At 36.2% G+C, this 16,940-nt stretch overlaps 1 protein-coding gene across 7 annotated transcripts in view; it reads left to right on the top strand.

Annotated features, from left to right (window-relative positions):
• Positions 1-16,940, top strand: part of LMO3 (LIM domain only 3) — a 183,114-nt gene that overhangs the window by 129,512 nt on the left and 36,662 nt on the right. Inside the window, exons 1-3 of one of the 7 annotated variants that reach the window (XM_033118676.1) lie at positions 457-594; positions 2,414-2,480; positions 7,676-7,889. In XM_033118676.1, coding sequence (XP_032974567.1) covers positions 7,684-7,889 — 206 coding nt within the window. In that variant the 5' untranslated portion in view covers positions 457-594; positions 2,414-2,480; positions 7,676-7,683. Of the gene's footprint in view, positions 1-456; positions 595-1,655; positions 1,710-1,992; positions 2,481-3,419; positions 3,680-3,933; positions 3,951-7,675; positions 7,890-16,940 lie in introns of those variants that run through there. The other 6 variants (XM_033118678.1, XM_033118679.1, XM_033118680.1 and 3 more) reach the window with 6 other exon arrangements.

Below are 16,940 nucleotides of genomic sequence, written 5' to 3'. Positions count from 1 at the left end.
TCGGGAATCTTACTGCCACAGTCCAAATAGAGTACTAATTACTGCGAATGATGTCACCGTAGGCAGAGGAATAATCCCATCATTTAATTAGTTGAATGATTTAAACAAAGATTTGCATAGATGCACTAATCAGTTGCCATGAATTACAGAGCAGCAGTTGCCAGCGAGGGGTAACAGATCATACAGTTGGAGGGGAAAAAAAATCTCATCTCCTTGAACATAATTAATTTAATTGTCCTCATTAGCTGTACCATTTGTTTTGATTTTATTTCTCCCTTTCCCCACACATACTTCTCCCTCCCTCTTTTCTTCTTCTCAGTGCATTGGCTGAGAGATATCGCACAAGCCACACACACACACACACACACACACACACACACACACACACACGCACGCACGCACTGGGGTGTTTTCAGAGTGGCTGGAGCAGAGAGGTGGGGTACAACAGCAGGAGCTGTGCGGATGGGTGAGGTGGATGTGTGCCTGCTTAGACGGGCCAGAAAAGCCAAACTTAAGAAATCTGCCTATGTACAGCACAAATCAACTGAAGGGGTTCTTATTAATCTGCCGTCTGTGACTTTCGTTATTTTTCAGGTTAGTTCTGAGTTTTGTTGCCTTTTCAAGGGAGAGGAAAGCAAACTATATACGATTTTATTATGAGCCTTTAAATAAGGGAAGGGATAAAACATAAATTATCAATGTACCATTACTCTATAGAAGAGAAGCCTAATTTAGCCTAAATATTCATAGAGGAGGGGGTGCTTTGTCTTTTTTTCCTTTTTTAACTAGGACTAGGTTAAAACTGATGGTTGGTGATGAGAAGAAAAAAAGTTTTTTGGAGTTCAACAACTGAATCTTTCTTGGCCAGTAAAACATTTCCGCCAGTCTCATTCAAATTTGGACTATTTTTAAGCTCGACCTTTGACAGAGCTTTAGAAAATCTGGTGAGGATGCTATCTATGATAGCTGCCCAAAAAGAAAGGATTACTTTGAAGTTTGAAAACTTAGAAAAATAATAAAATACGTTAAAGCTGACAGTGGCCTTTACAGATGTAAAGTAAAGAGGAGAAAAGATTGGAGAAGTGGAACCTATTTCAAGGGAAAAAAAAATCTGTCAAGGCCTCTTAAAGAAGACTGTGAAGAACGCAGTAATGGTGAAGACACTCATGACTCTCTGACCAAGTTAGTCATGAAAACATGTTTATGGATGTTCTTGGGTGTTTTTCATTCTGGCATGTAAATTTTAAATTGTAAGAAATTCAGTTCATTTCAGGAAGTGTTTCAGTGGGATGGGGTTGGGGGGCGTTGAGTGTTGGTCAGTGGGAAACGAGTTCTCAGTTTGGTTCCTGGGCCATTGGCGTAAGGAAGGAGAGTGTGTCATCCGCTGGACCCTGCTTATATGACAGACCTGCCCTGCGGAGCAGCGACTTTCGAGAGTTCATTAATGGATGTCGGAGACCGGGCAACTGTAGCCATCCCCCAGACACTTCTGAAAGGGGAGGGTTGTGTGCTGTTCCAGTGTGTTCTGGTAGCAGTTTGGTTCCCTTGCTTTTATTTTTAATTTCCATAATTGGCAGCTTTAGAAATGGCTTTGGCAGACAGTTGGCTTTAAATGTGGCCACCTATTCCATAATGCCCGGTTTATTTTAGGAAACCTACTCTTTTGGTCCGGAGCTCTTTCGCAGGACTTCTTTTGACGGGTCCAGGAGGTAGGGTCCTTCCTGAGTCGACTCCTGCAGAGGTCACTTTTTTGTGTGCGCGGGGTCGTCCCCAGCGTTTGTGAGTAGCATATGCATGTGGTTGTGCTGACTGCACTCGCAGGCTTGTAAATTTTCACCCTGGGAAATTAGCAACAAAGCTCGATCTGTCTGGCGGCTGCTTTGCACTTTCCGAGGGCGACTGTACTTGACTGAGCTGCAGAACAGGCACACGAGAGCGAGCCAGCGAGCGAGGGAGCCAGCGAGAGAGGGAGGGAGAGAAGCACAGGAGAGAAGAGGGAAGGGGTGGGGGCGAGAGGTAAATAGTCTTAAATCGGAAGGGAGCTGCTTCTCTGTGGTCTTGACAAGCGCTGCCTGGGCTCCGCCGGCTCAGTAATAACTGAGTGACCTTTTCTTTGGCTGTATTATGTCTGGCTGGGAAGGGATTGCATTTTGCAGCTGAGAGCCGGGGCTTCCTTCAGCTCGGCTCCTCGCGTGCTGCTGGGGTAAGTTGTCTTGAGCCAGGACGCCAGGACGGCGAGAGACAGCCTCGGACTGCAGTTGCCTAAAAGGAGGACACCTGTGGCTCAGATGCGGTCAACACCATTACTTGGCGGATCCTTGAGGACCTCATTATTTTAAACTTAAAAAAATAGAGATTCCCTCCCCCTCTTTTTTTTTTTTTCAAACAATGCTTCTTTTTGACCTTTCCCAAGGAGAAGAGCTACAAAGCAGCCACTGTGCTTTCTGAACGGCCTCCCCCTGTATCGCTTAATTGAGAAGGTAAGTGCAGCAACTGTGTATACACGCGTCGGCTTATTTGTAGTGTGTGTGTCTGCGGGTGCGCGCGTGCGTGTGTGGATGTGGGTATTTTTTTTTTTTCTTCCCCAAGCCTCCTAATGAGGCATAAACTGGAGCTGCAGCCCAGCTCCGCACTGCAACTTTCGCTCGGGCTGCAGCTCTGCTGAGACGGTTTTGTTTAAATCATGTGAGGCTTCATTATTTTTATGATGAGACATGAAATAGATGCAGGCGGATGATGTGGATGGAAGGAGGGAGAGCGGCTGCGGCGCGGAACGTCTCAACTACGACTCGAGTGGATAATAGTCAAAGTTCACGATGAACTGCAGCATTTCCACACCCCTGACTCCCGGGGACAGAAGGGCAGGGAGAGTTTGGAATTAGGATATGTCCGCTCTGGCCAGGCCCATAGGAAGGGAATTCGGTCCTAGGTGGGTTCCGGACCCCCCCCCCCCTTCTCCTTACTTGCTGGAATTCATGTTACCCCCACACCCAAGAGTTGAAATTAACAATCTTTTGGTTCTTGGTGACACTTCTGCCTCTCCCCACAATGCCGTAACAAAATGTGGTTCCATCGAGACGGAAAAGTGACTGTTTGGGGAGGAGGGGCTGGTTGGGGAGAAGTGCCCAGAAGAGAGGTTGCGTGGAACAAGGTGCCTATGTCCTAATAGGCTGAAATTCAAACTGATGCAGCACATTCTTACGAAGGCTACCCACATAGCTGTTATGAAATACAACTCAGATTTATGATCTTTTTCATATTGAACATGATATGCTATGCTAACGCTGCATGTGACAGTTTAATCAAATCCATTTGTTACCACGAAGCAAAAAGGGGCCGCTGGGATTTCAGGATTACGGGCAGAGTTAGGGAAGCATGTGGCTTTGTCATTCGCCATCATTTTGCACACTGCCACACTGCGAGGGGCTCTGTATGTGCGCCGTGTCTCCTCTGGCCGCCCTCATCCCTTCCCCCACCCCCTGCCGCCACTCCAACCCGCTCCCAAAGTGCCTTCACAATAGTCGGTCCTCCGCGGTATAGCCTGCGCACCAGGTCCACACTTGAGCTACATCAAGGAGACCCCCTTCCACGTCTACCTTTGGGCTTGGTGCTCAATGCGAAGCCGCTGCAACTCAGGCACGCCTAAGTCAACTCATGCAGAAAAAGGAGAAAAGTTTTGGTAAGGTTACAATCTATCATAGATGCACTTTGCCGGCGCTCGGCACTCTTGGCTGCTCAAAAGCCTCCCTGCTCTTCCGCTGCTTTTGTGTCTTTCTAAAAGATCAAAATATTATTGTTGTAACTGCTTTGAAAGACTGCTGCTTAAACCAATTAATCTTGCTAGGTGCAACAAACACTGCTACATTCTTTGCAAATCATCCCTGTGTGGCTGCAAAGACACAACCACAAAAGGCTGGAGCGTAACTCCGCAAGGGATTCTTTGTTAGAGTGTATGTATGTTTCTTATTTTTTTTTTTATTTTGCATGTGAGCTGCATCAAAATTGAACTCAGTCTTGCAAATCTCTTGTTGGCCTTTGCCAAGCACTAGCACTTTGCTGCCATGGTAACTGTAATTAAACTGATAAGAGTGGAAAAATGTCAGTATCTCTGAGCCTTGCAGCTGCATTGGAGAAAAAGGGAATCAAATTGGTTCCCAGCTCCATTGCTCAAAAAGGGGAGGGGGTGGGGGTGGATGGCGGGGTAATGTGGGGGTTGGGAGTTGAAGGGGCAGAACAGAGTTAAGCAGCTCCAGCGCCTGAGATCTGGGGACATCTATTTGCATTGTTGTCCCTTAGGGGCTGCAGCCTGTAGGGATGCTCTGGGCCAGTGAACAGAGAGAAACAAGCTTTTAGGCCCAATCCAATTCTCCAATCCGGGCTGGGGGCTGGGAGAGGATGAAGATGGGCAGGAAGAGAGAAAATCTTTTGTTTGGTACCTCTTGGCAATCGAATGACCATGTTGGCCAAATTCTTTTAATCTGTGTCACTGCTACCAGCTGCATAACCTGCATTCCCATTTTAGCATCTTCCTGAGGCACCTCATCTCTGCCAACCCCCTTTATGTATTCCCACTTCCAATTCCTTCTCCCAAATTGTTCTCTGTGAATCATCCGACCGGGACAAAATGTTTTCCATTCACTATGTGTAGTTAGTCCAAAAATATAAAAGACTGTGTCTAAGTGCTGCAAATCTTTTATTATGATTATTTTTTTAAACCCCTGTGTGTTGTGGAGTTGTGGTTACTTTGTTGTGTTAACTACTGAAGCTGAGACTGCGCGGATGAATGGCACAGAACAAGGGAACATAATGGAGGCAATCAACCGTTAGGCCGCCTCACAATGCAATCCAGGCAATTAAAAGCTCACCAGAGTTTAAATGAAATGGTTCTACTTATTTCTGCACACCACACTGCACAGGCTATTATTTATGTCTTTTTTTAATTATGATTTCCCTTAAACTGTCAAATAACTCAGAATGGCAGGGTCTCAGAGGCAATAAGAATTTCCCTCAGAACAATTTACATGCCAATCTAAAACTAGTTATGAGTCCTGATGTGCTATGAGCAACTTGTGAAATGTTTCTCAGCTCCACACACATAACTCTACCCAGACGTGCTCTTCTGGATAGTGAGGGAGAGGCTGCTCACTGCTTTATATCTTTTAGGTTCATGGCAAAGTGGTGACTACAAAACAGTTCTTTTTCTACAACTGGTAAAGTTGCATCGTATTGAAAAGATTTCCTTTGCAAGAGAAATGAGATGGTGTTCTCTAAAAGAAGGCATCCGGATAGAGTATATGATATCAAACTCCTTTTACGCCCAAGGCCAAACAGAATGTAAGAGTTTCAAATATTAATTGGCCTCTGAGTGCTAAATTAAAATGTCAACACAACAAAAACATTCGTGAAGACAAGCAGGGCAGTGTCGCTTGTGCCAAATGTTGGTATTCCCTGTCTTAGTTGCAAAGCATTTTGAATAAAGATAGCTGACCTTCCATGCTTGATGGTAGTAACACCACTCAGGGAAATACAGCTTGGCTACAACTAAGAAGGATTTTTACCAAAAAAAAAATTCAGCTTTGTGATATGTGTGTGTGTGTGTGTATATATATATATATATGCCTTATAAATTAGATAATTAGAATAGCCACTTTTAATATACCTCTAGATGTTTTAAATAATGAAATCCAGAATGTCATTTAGTAAATCAAAATTTCCCTCTCCCTCCAAGTATATGGTTAAGAGGCACTAGAGTGTGATCTGGACTATAATTAATGGGATTCATTCCTTGTGGAACCTTGCTCGAAGACAGTAACTAGTTTTGATCAAAGAAACTTCATTTGTTAGAAGTTCTAGAGAGTGAGATTTAGCAGAGCTATCAAGAGTTATGATTAATCTACACTAGACCCTTAGCTCCTTCAAAGACAGAAAACAGAAAGCAGGCTGTAGGAATACCACCTGCTCTTCCATACAAACCCAGCTGCTTAGCTTGCTGCTCGGTAGACCACAGCTATGCATATCATGCAGAAAGAACAGTTACCCTGCTTTCTCCCTTGCCATTCCCTACTCCATTGCCAAGTTACTTTTTAATGGAAGCTCAACTTCATAACAATATCACTAAATTTATGTATTATTTGTAGCTAGAAAAGTTATTCAACTGTGAGGGTAGGGTGCCTGATGTCTCTTGTCGGGGTGATTAAAAAAATAAAATGATTGTGAAGGTAATAGAGGTGAAGTCCTCGCAAAGCATCAGAGGAAACTGAAGAAGCTGTAACTATTTTGGAGTAGGAAAATAAACACAAAATCGTCAAGTTATAGCTTGGCATTTCTTTTGTTGAAACTTTCTAGTGCATGCGTATTTGTTTTTTTGTATCCTTCTATGTCCAAGTTTAAAACTTTATGCCTAGGAGAGGAAGCGTGAGATAGCAGTGGGATCTCTGGTCTGTGAGGAAGGCACCACATCTAGTGTTTAACTGTTCTTCAGCTTTGAGCTATTTCCTTAGCTGAGAAAACTCTCTTAGGCCTTTGTATCATAATTTATAAAATGAAGGAATTTGCAATTGATGATATCTATGGTGTTTTAGTGCTTTAAATGAGTTATTTGATAAACATGAAGCTCTTAATAGTTGGTACAGCTTTTTTAAAGCTGGATGTTTGACACTTAGGAAAGGAGAAACTCAAAGGCGAATATCCTTTCATTGAAAAAATTTCAGTCAACTTGTAAAACCTATAACACCCGGCTAGACTCCTTATTAATGACGGAAATATTTCTCCAAAATATAGACAATGTCCCTATGTCTAGTATAGCATTATATAATATATGTATAACACATTTAACTATGTATTTGTAATTTTATAGATATTTCGACTTTGCCTTCTGTTGCTTTTTCTTCTATAAAATAAGTTCACGTTTATGGTAATGAATTACATGATCCTATACTTTAGTTTTATATAATAGCATGTAGTAGCCTATAGTTAGGTAATCTCTGCCATTAACAGAGGCACTAACTAATGCTTTTGAGTATAAACACATTTTATTTTAACATAATGAATACTTTGAAATATCAAGAGCACAGACAGAAGTATTTGGATGCTAACAAGTAATAAAGGATTGATGAGCTTTCCGTGACTGTACTGTGTACCTAACTATAAACATCTGTACTGCTAAGGAAGGGTAGTGTAATCCTATGAGGGTATATTTTCCTTCCATCTTCAAGCACATATTAAGTGAATTTTTTTTCAATAAAAAAATTCATTTTTGACTCTTAGAGACTGTGCATGAACTAGTTTGTTAAGAAGCTTTCTTTTAAGATTCTTAGCCAGTTACTCACACTTTATCCCTAAAGGAACCACTCTGTGTAGAAAATGGGGACACTATAAAATTATTTAATGTTGTTTAACTTCACGTATATAAGGTCATCTTACTACGTGCAACATGAATTCCTTACTTCTATCACTTTTATATGTGTGACTTCATAAATTATTTCATAAGGACGTTATAAAGTTTGAGCCTTTCTGTTTCCAAAATTTAGTTTGATTTTAGTACAGCCCCCCAAAAGGAAGTGTAACACTCCTTGAAAAAGACAGTGTTACACATTTAACTTGTTTGAGGTCTTTTGACATCTTTCCAATCTTTCTTGGAGTCCCAGCTCTCTTTTTTGTTTTTGTCTTCCTTTAGGTATACAAATGCTCTCAGTCCAGCCAGACACCAAGCCGAAAGGTTGTGCTGGCTGCAACCGAAAGATCAAGGATCGGTATCTTCTAAAGGCACTGGACAAATACTGGCATGAAGACTGCCTGAAGTGTGCCTGCTGTGACTGTCGTTTGGGAGAGGTGGGCTCCACCCTGTACACTAAAGCTAATCTTATCCTTTGTCGCAGAGACTATCTGAGGTAGGAATTATCCTTGCACACTAGTGATGACTGGATTCCTTTTAAAATACTTTTGTAAGTGTATTTTTTTGTTTGTTTCATTTCCTTATTACCAGCCTATATTCCCTACAGATGTTGACCTGTCAGCCTTCAAAATGTTGACAGGTGCCTGTTACCCAAACTATTGCTTCAGCAATGGCCAACGAAACACAGTATCTAAAGTGTTTCGATTTGACTTGCCTGGATGTTCATATTTAGGGATAGGTTATTCCACTGCTTATATTGAAACTGCCAGTTCATGGCAAGGATGTATTTGGGAGAAATCAGCATACAAATTTTTTATTAGACCATACGTGACCAGGTAGGCTGAGCATAACACAAAATATTCAGCTATCATTCTGTTTCAGATTTGTCAGACAATGTCTGTTTGAAATTCTCAACTGGTATATAGTAGTATTTTTATTGCACAATTTTGAAAACTTGCCCCGAGTGTGACTATATCTTTCCCCCATGGCATTCCAAGTGGTCGTCTCAAAGACATCACTGAGCATTAACAGTCTCAGACTTGCCAGTAGCTTTATGGAAATTAAGAAAGATCTCCATCATTGTGGGGAAATGATAGCCACTCTCCAAACTGTAAACATCTGAACAGTTTCAGGACAATGCAAATGTTCTTCCTTATAAAGCCATGAGGCTGACTAAACTTGTTTCCCAGAATTGAATACTCAACACATGAACTTCTATTTAAGAAAGATTATTTTGCTTTCCAGGGAACTTTGTGATTTCATTCACCTGCAAATTACTTATATTAATAAAGTGGGGTCTATCAAATTAGAGCAATGATATATGGCATCATTTGGGTTTTCATATTTGATACAATTAATCATTTTTCTAGCCTGACATTAAGTGATTTATTTAATTTTTTTTTTTTCCCTATGACACAAAATTTATCAATCCGCCCTAACTCCTCAACTGTCTTGGTCATTTGAGAAGGTACTTTCTAGGAAATTTGGTGCTTCTTAGTATGTAATTCAGTTATTTTCAGTCTGATTTAATCTTGATATATAAAAACATGCTGTCTGATTAATGGTAGTTACAAGAGTGTGAATCCAGTCAGTACTATTTCTCAGATTCTACTCTTTCCCCTTCTTAGGTCTGCCTCATCTGACAGCCTTCTGACTGATTGTGACCACTTGTTACTACTTTTCTGTGTTCTGAGGGCACAAAATAACGTGCAAGGTGCCAACAATGGGAAGTGAATCTCTATAGCCAGGATTTCCTCATTGTGGTGGCACAACTAATCAGAATTAACTTATTGCATATATTCTTTTAGAACTGCAGTCTTTGAACTTTTCCCTTTGAAATAAAAATTTCTCCTCTGCTCATTGTAAATTATAGCCTCATTTCCACATAAAGCATTTGTATTTGCCCTTAGTGATTTAACATCACTTCCTAGTTTCACTTTATCTTGACTAACCGGTAGTCATGGCTTTTTGACTCTTTTTTTTTTTTTTTTTTTTTTTTTACTTTTACATTTGTTTACAGCTTCAGTATCTCAAAGTGGAATTACATAACAACAATTCCAAAAAAAGAAGTTTATATAGTCTGGGCAAATTTAAGGTGTCCCAATAAGCAATAAAGACAGAATTAAGTAAAATTTAATGAAGATCTCCTGAAATCTCTGGATTTTAAAAATCAAAAATATAAATTTTTTAATGAAATACCTGTGTCCTGAGTGAAGCTGTTTTGCAGTTGTCAATGTGGTATGGAGCAGAGAAAGTAAACTTAGACTTATTTTATTCTTCTTTATGGTAATAAAAATATGATGTTCAATTGCTATTTGATATCTCAAGGAAGTGTTTTGTTGAAGGGAATTTTTGTAATAGTTTTCATATCAGAAGCTCTTATCCATCTCTAAGAGTCTACATGTTGCTGTTTGTGATAGAACTTGGACTTAATGTCTGATAGCTTAAACTTTTAATGCTTGTTGACTTATTAAAAAATTCATACTTTCAAATATAAAACCCTGGTCCTAATTGCCAATATATTCATTTCTCAGAGTACAGTTTCCTCTTAAATCGGTCATTACCACATTAATGGCCAGTTGTTATGTTAACAGCGTAAAGGTTGTTAACATTTCAAACTAAGTTGTTAACAGCAAGCTTATCCTTTATTTAAACTGAAGGTTTATTGTACATAGCATGACTTCTTTGGCAACTAGTAATTCATCAACACTTGAAAATTGCCGAAGTGAAATGAGGAATTGGTATGTATGTAAAACACTGTGTTATGTGTTACAGAATATGCCAGCGATGTGGTGTTTAGTTTTATTTGGAAAGCGTGTATCTCAATGAAACTGGGGATGTTCAATAATATATGTCTCTGATGGGCAAATTAAAATAGTCTGATTCTGTATGTCAAATGGACAAATACAATCAAGCAAACTTTATTTACAAATTAATTTCTTTGAATGTGTATAGTCATTCAAAATGTTTATTGAATGCCTGCTGTGTGTGAAAGGCATAATTTTAGATAATGGATGAAATATCTAATAGAAAAAGAACAGTGCACTAAAACTGTTATTATCTAATTGTTTATTAATTACACAAAATCTGCAGTATTACCAGTGAACAAGTAATCTTCTGTAGCTATTTTCTCGAGCTTTGAAAATAATTTTTCTCATTTCCCTCCAAGTTTAGTACATTTCCCTTTTGTATTTTGTACAGCCAATGCTTAACCACTTAAATCCTACTAAAAAGTGGTTTGGTTTGGTTTTTGGTCTTTGGATATTATATAATTTCTTTGATACACCAAACAAACCATAAATAACTTGTAGGTTTGTATTTTTATGTCTAAATCACTAGGCATCTGAGCAAGAATATGGAAAATGATAAAGAAAAAATAGTTTACCTGGACTAGTAAATTATTGGCTTTGGTATTATTATCTTGGGCTACATAATTTTTTCATATCTAGAGAAGAGTGACTTATTTTTGCCAATTGTGTTTAACTTCCTAATAACTTCTTCCAAACAAAACAAAACAAAACAAAACAAAAAAACCACTTGTAATGTTAAACCATGAGTCTTGAAGTTCTTACATTTTATTTTGTATTACTTGGAGCAGTGATAGTAGTGACACGTTTTTACAAGTTGTTTGAATAAGGAATACAAGAATTTAAATCATAAGATATTTTCTTAAGAGTTATCAAAACTATTATTGTGGAAAATTTGATTTCTGTCAGATTTTTTTTCTCCTTTGTGGTACAATTAGCTATATTTAAGAAAAAAGAAAAAACATTTTACAGTGTGCGTGCTGAGTTTCAAATCTTAACAGTTCACTTACAGGGCTGGTATCATGTATTTTATTTTTCTGTAGAATATAAAATGCATGGATCAGATGAGAGAGAATTTGCCAGTTTGTAAGATTGTTTTCCGCCTTCAGAAACTCATTAGCTATAGCAACAGAAGGATTGACTTTCAAAAAACTTCCTCTATTAACATGCTTTCTGATTTAAACTATGAAGTCAATCTGCCCATCAATATTTATATGTCAAGACCTAAAAATGTGTCTGTTAAAAATCCAACAGATATATAACTTTGTATTTTTAAAAGTTGAGCTTATGACCAATTAGACATGAAAACATATTTGTACCTTGAACTGGAGCTTGAAATTAATAGACCAAAGTAGATTAACAATTATTCTGTAAAAATAGCAAAGTTTTAATAGATATTTACAGGACTCTAATCATTGCCAAGCTATCATCCTTATTTCAGTTTGGAAAAATATGAATTAAGTAGTTAATGTATAGTCAGAGTTTTAGAACTAAGATTTTGTGGCAAGTGTTAAGAAGTAAAATCAGGAGAAATAAACAAAATACTTTTCAACTTGGAGGCAGTAAAGGATATCAGAATTTATCACTCAAGTTTTTGGGCAATTTTTGCTTATTTTTTGTTGTTGTTAAGCCTAAAACTTCTGGTGGTACATTTTAAACAGTAAGTCAGTATAGGCTGTATCTTTTATCTCTATGATGGTGTCTTACCAGAGAATATATTCAAAGCTGTTTGTTGTGACATGTGCCATGGAAGCTACTTATAGCTTTTCCTATATGAGAAGCTAAAAATGTCTTATATAAATTTTAATGCAATTTGCTATTTTTACATTTGAGGATGACTTGTTTAAAATGAAACTACTGAGAAAGAGTGATACTTCATGCTCCACCAGAGTTGCCAATTAACAAAAAGAATTTGAAGTTCCTATGCTTATTACAAATTTTATATACTTTTAATATAGTATTATGATAACTTTAAAACAGGAAATTAAAATGAAATGCTACATAAAACAACAATCGAGCTATAACTTTATTTCACACTAAACCTAGTGCCTCTAAATTTTACATAAGGTTAAATTTATATTAATACAAATTTATATTAATACATATTTAAGTAAACATGAATATTTTGTTAATATTCTTTTATCTGACACTTCACTGCACCAATTTTATTTAATGTTGAATAAAGTGTTCATTACTTTTTTCCTTCATTGTCATCTTATTAATATTAGCCAGTTGAAAATATCTTCCCCAGAAGTGAAGTGTTGTTATATGAAAAATCACTTTTATTTTAAATTCTGAAAATTTAAGCTTTTATATGGAATGGAAAGCCTACCAAATATACCTTTTTTCTTCCCTACAAGCTTCATTTAAACTTTAACACTTTATTATAGTCGTTAACTTTTACCGTATTTAAATGTCTAAGGTAATCTTAGTATTATGAAGTATTTTGACATATGAGTGTGTTAGACTCCATAGTCTGTTAAAAAGTATGGTTATATTCCTTGCAAATTATTTTACCTTATTTATAGCTTTCTAAAAAGTTGTAATTTTAAGCCTATTTTTCTGTTTATTATAGTAAAGCATTATTCAATTTTACGTTAAATATGTACACTATATACCAGTCAAGGACCAGTGCACATTGGGGGAAACAATTTTGTTTTGTACAGTACATTGGGACAGTGTCCCTCACTTTAGGAAAAATTGGTGGATTCATACCAGTCTTCCTCAGTGACAACTTCTTTGCAATAATCTCTTCAAGCTATTTCATCTACATAGAGAATTTCCTATTTGTAAATTTATCAACAATGTCTTTCTGTCGTTAATTCTGCAATGCATCCATTTTCAGTGAATGAGTATTTCATATAATTATTTTTGTTTTGTGCCTTTTTGCTTTGGTTTGTTTGGCAGACGAGATATTTTCACTGAAAATAACCCTCCGAGTGAAGAATATTAAAAATACAAAAATACTTTACACTGTTTCTATATCTTAACCGTCTTTTATCTTTTTATAAAGCATGGAATACTTCAGTCAGTATAGTTTTTACACATAAGATGGATAAGTTAGACATACCTGACTTAGCAGAAAAATATTGTTTCTACAAGTATATTTAGGATTAAATGCATCTGGAAGAACTACATTTGAGAATTACTAAAATAACTTATTTTGCACTTTATAAATACATAGAACTCTATTTTTTTGGTTGCTTTTAAAGTATATCAAAGTAAGCCAGCACTTCATTTATAAACTCACCATTAACTTCCATTAAGTGACTAATAATAAATTTTAATCCTGTGTTTTAACTGCATAAACATATATTAAGGAATCTCATTTTTAAAATATACTGAAAGTAGTGATTTTGTAAGTGGTTTTGATGAATATATGCATTGTACAAATGCGTTATGTAGTTCAGTTTTCTGCTTCACATAAAAATTGTATAGCCTAAGAGAAGAATCACGCCAACCCAAACGACCATTATGTTTTTCTTATAACACTGTGAGATTTTGAGATCTTATTTTGGCATTTGGTTTGAAAACTCTTTCCAGTTCCTATGACAGTGTTTTCTATAACTCAAAATTATATCCTGCAACCTCATTCTATCTTCAAAAAAAAAAAAGAAAATTACCGAACATTTCTCAGTTTTATCAATAAATGTTAAAATACATGAACTGTAAATACAGAACAAAATCTTGAAAACAAGGAAAGTAAAAATAAAAATAGCAATGTTCTATTCAACTGACTAGATATTTTTTTAAACAGCATTTGTATTAGCTGTTGTTTTTTAAAGGTATGTTTTTTTGTTTCAATTTTTAAAAATTGGTTTATATAAGTGATTACTCCTACTGATATGTGGAATTTCCCCTTGTTAAGGATTTAAAGTGACGTAGATATATGTAGGCACTAGGTTTAATTAGTAGGAGTAACCTACATATATATATCTACATATATATATATATCTGCATATATATATATATATATATATATATATATATTTATGCATGATGTACATACAGATATTAGAACCTAGGTAATCTTAAAATGAACATCAGTTTTGTCATAATTGACTTTGACCAGATTGCTGGTTTGGCAGGCTCTGAAACATAAAATTCAGATATTTGATGCCAGCTAGTTAGTATTGTAAACTATAGCCCTGACTTATTCTCACAGGGTGTTCACCATTCTAAGAGGAAAGTTTTATAATACTATAGAATGCCTCAATTTATTTCATTGTGATTTTTATCACCCAGTTCTGTTTTTCTCAGCTCCTGTGAAGTGTGATACTGTCCGTCCTATTTCTGTTTCTATCGCAATATACTTATTTTGAGGACTAACCATACATTTCCTTTTTCAAGGTATTTATAAGAAATGCATTTTGAAATGGAAGTTTACATTATAAAACAAAAACAAAATGTGGCAATTAGATTTTCATTTCTTTCTTTAAAGCAATTTATTTTGCTTATTAGATTTTTTGGCCCCTTATTATCAATGTTAACGGATAACTTTTCTCTAAAGGAATTAATACCTAAGCCTACTCTTTTATTATATTCAGCAAATGTATTTACTATATTAATAAACTACCCGCATCAGTCACCTGTGCATTCATCTATACATTTTTGCTTATTGCCCTCTATTATCAAAACTTCCTGATAGACCTTTTTCCTTCTCAATAATATTTTTATAGTTACATAAAGATTCTAAATCTTTTGCTGAATACTGTTCCTCCACAGTGTTAGTCGTTTATAATGCAAAAATCTCTAGCTGTGGACTTGACTAGTTTTTTTAAAAAAAATCACACTTGAGATAAATAGTCATCTTGGAATAGTCAGATCCCTGATTTGAAGTTGGAAAATTAACAGTAAGCAGCATGCATTAAGTTAGATTCTAACCAGCATGTGTTGTTATGATTCAATTTAATATTAAAAACTCTCCAACTGCGCTACTGGGAAAATAAAAATCTCTTAGGAATTCAAAGATTATTTGCAGAGGAGTATACCAAAGCCGTATTTAAGTAAAATTGTTATTACTGATGCAGTAATGCATCGTTTACGTTAAACCCATCCTATTAATAAAAACAAATCACTTTCAGTAAACATAAATTTCACATATGACAAAGACTAGTAAGGGGGTAGGGAGCTTCATAAAATGTGCTAATGCTAACATTTACTAGTCATCTAAATACCAGAGAAAAAAATAAATTCTCATCTCACTTGTGCCATGGGATCCTAACTGGCAACTTCAAGAGGAAAATAGTAAATTTTTCACTTTGCTAACTTATTCTTATTTTCTAAAACTTTCAAAAAACAATATCATGTTTCTCTTATAGCAATTCTAACAGAGATGCATATGATTTTTGAAATTATTTTATTTTTCTTCTTTTCAAAATATTTCAAAATCTCTTAAGTAATATCCTTTGATAAATTGCTCACATTTCACCAAAAATAGCAGGGTCAAGACTGTTAAACGTTTTAAAATACCTGATGACATTGAGCATGATGACTATTTGGTGTTTATCAGCTGCTCAATAAGAATATATTCCGACCAACAGATACATATTGGCCTGGGTAAGATGAGTAATTAGTACCTGTTCCTTAGCTTGGGTGGATGAGGTGGCGGTGGAATAGACAAATGGAAAAAGCAATCATAATTTCTAACACTAAATATGAGTATTAGTTTCAATGGGCAAGTTTATTTGTATTTTACAGGTGAGAAGTTCAACTATACTATGAACATAATTTTAAAGCCTGTAAGTATTGCATGTGAATATCCATTGAGGGATCACTTGTGCTTTGGGAGAAACAAAGAAATTACAAGTTATTGAATTGCCTTAAAATTTATAAACTAGTATTTTCTGTAGCCATTTATTAGAAAAGCAATGAGAAATGTTCTGAGCTACAAGAGTCCCTTCTTTCCACAGCGTGTCCTTGATGAGTGGGTAACATTGGTGTTTATCTTTATGATCACATGTTTTGCTATCTCTAACAGTTTAAAAATGAGACCATTAGTCACTTAACAAATATTTAAGTGCCAATACTTCATTCCTATAAATAATGAATGTAGAGTATTATATTTCCAATTGATCTTATATAATATATAAATATAAAGCTATTAATATTTTACTATGTAAAGAAGAAGGTAGTCTGAGAAATTTGGGAAGAACTTAAGGGCAAGTTATTTTTCATATTTTCTACAGCTGATGGACTCACCATGGTTGTTAAATAACTGAGTAAAATATATGGTTTTAATTTAATTATGTCCCATGGAACTGATATAGAGAATGAGGAAAGGTCTAATCAAAAGAGAGGTTATAAATAATAAGTAAATATTGGGCTCTGTAAAAATCATGCTGCAGTCCTATTATGAAAGCTGAGCTTCAAGCTTCATAGTTACATTTTGGACGCAGAGAAAGATAGTTAGCTCTGTAACTGTCATGCTATTTGCGTTGTTTCATCTCTTATCAGTTATCCGTAAGCTATCTTTTGCAAGATAGCCCCTTGCAAAACCCTTAGAATCCTTGGTCCCCATTTTCCCATTTGACAAATATCATTAATCTGTATACTTCTAAGTACTGTACAAAGCCCTGCATACAGCACTGAAAAAAAACAAACAAAAACAACACAGTACTACCTCCGCCCTTTATTGAGTTTATATTCTAGTTAAAGGAAGCACATAATCAACAAAATAAGTAATGAGTACATTAGGAGATGATAAACACTACAGGAAAAATACAACAGGATAAGAAGTT

Source organism: Rhinolophus ferrumequinum, chromosome 10, assembly GCF_004115265.2.
Source record: "Rhinolophus ferrumequinum isolate MPI-CBG mRhiFer1 chromosome 10, mRhiFer1_v1.p, whole genome shotgun sequence".
Lineage (NCBI taxonomy): Eukaryota > Metazoa > Chordata > Mammalia > Chiroptera > Rhinolophidae > Rhinolophus > Rhinolophus ferrumequinum.
The sequence above is the reverse complement of the archived record's forward strand: the minus strand, read 5'-3'. Positions and strand labels throughout refer to the sequence as shown.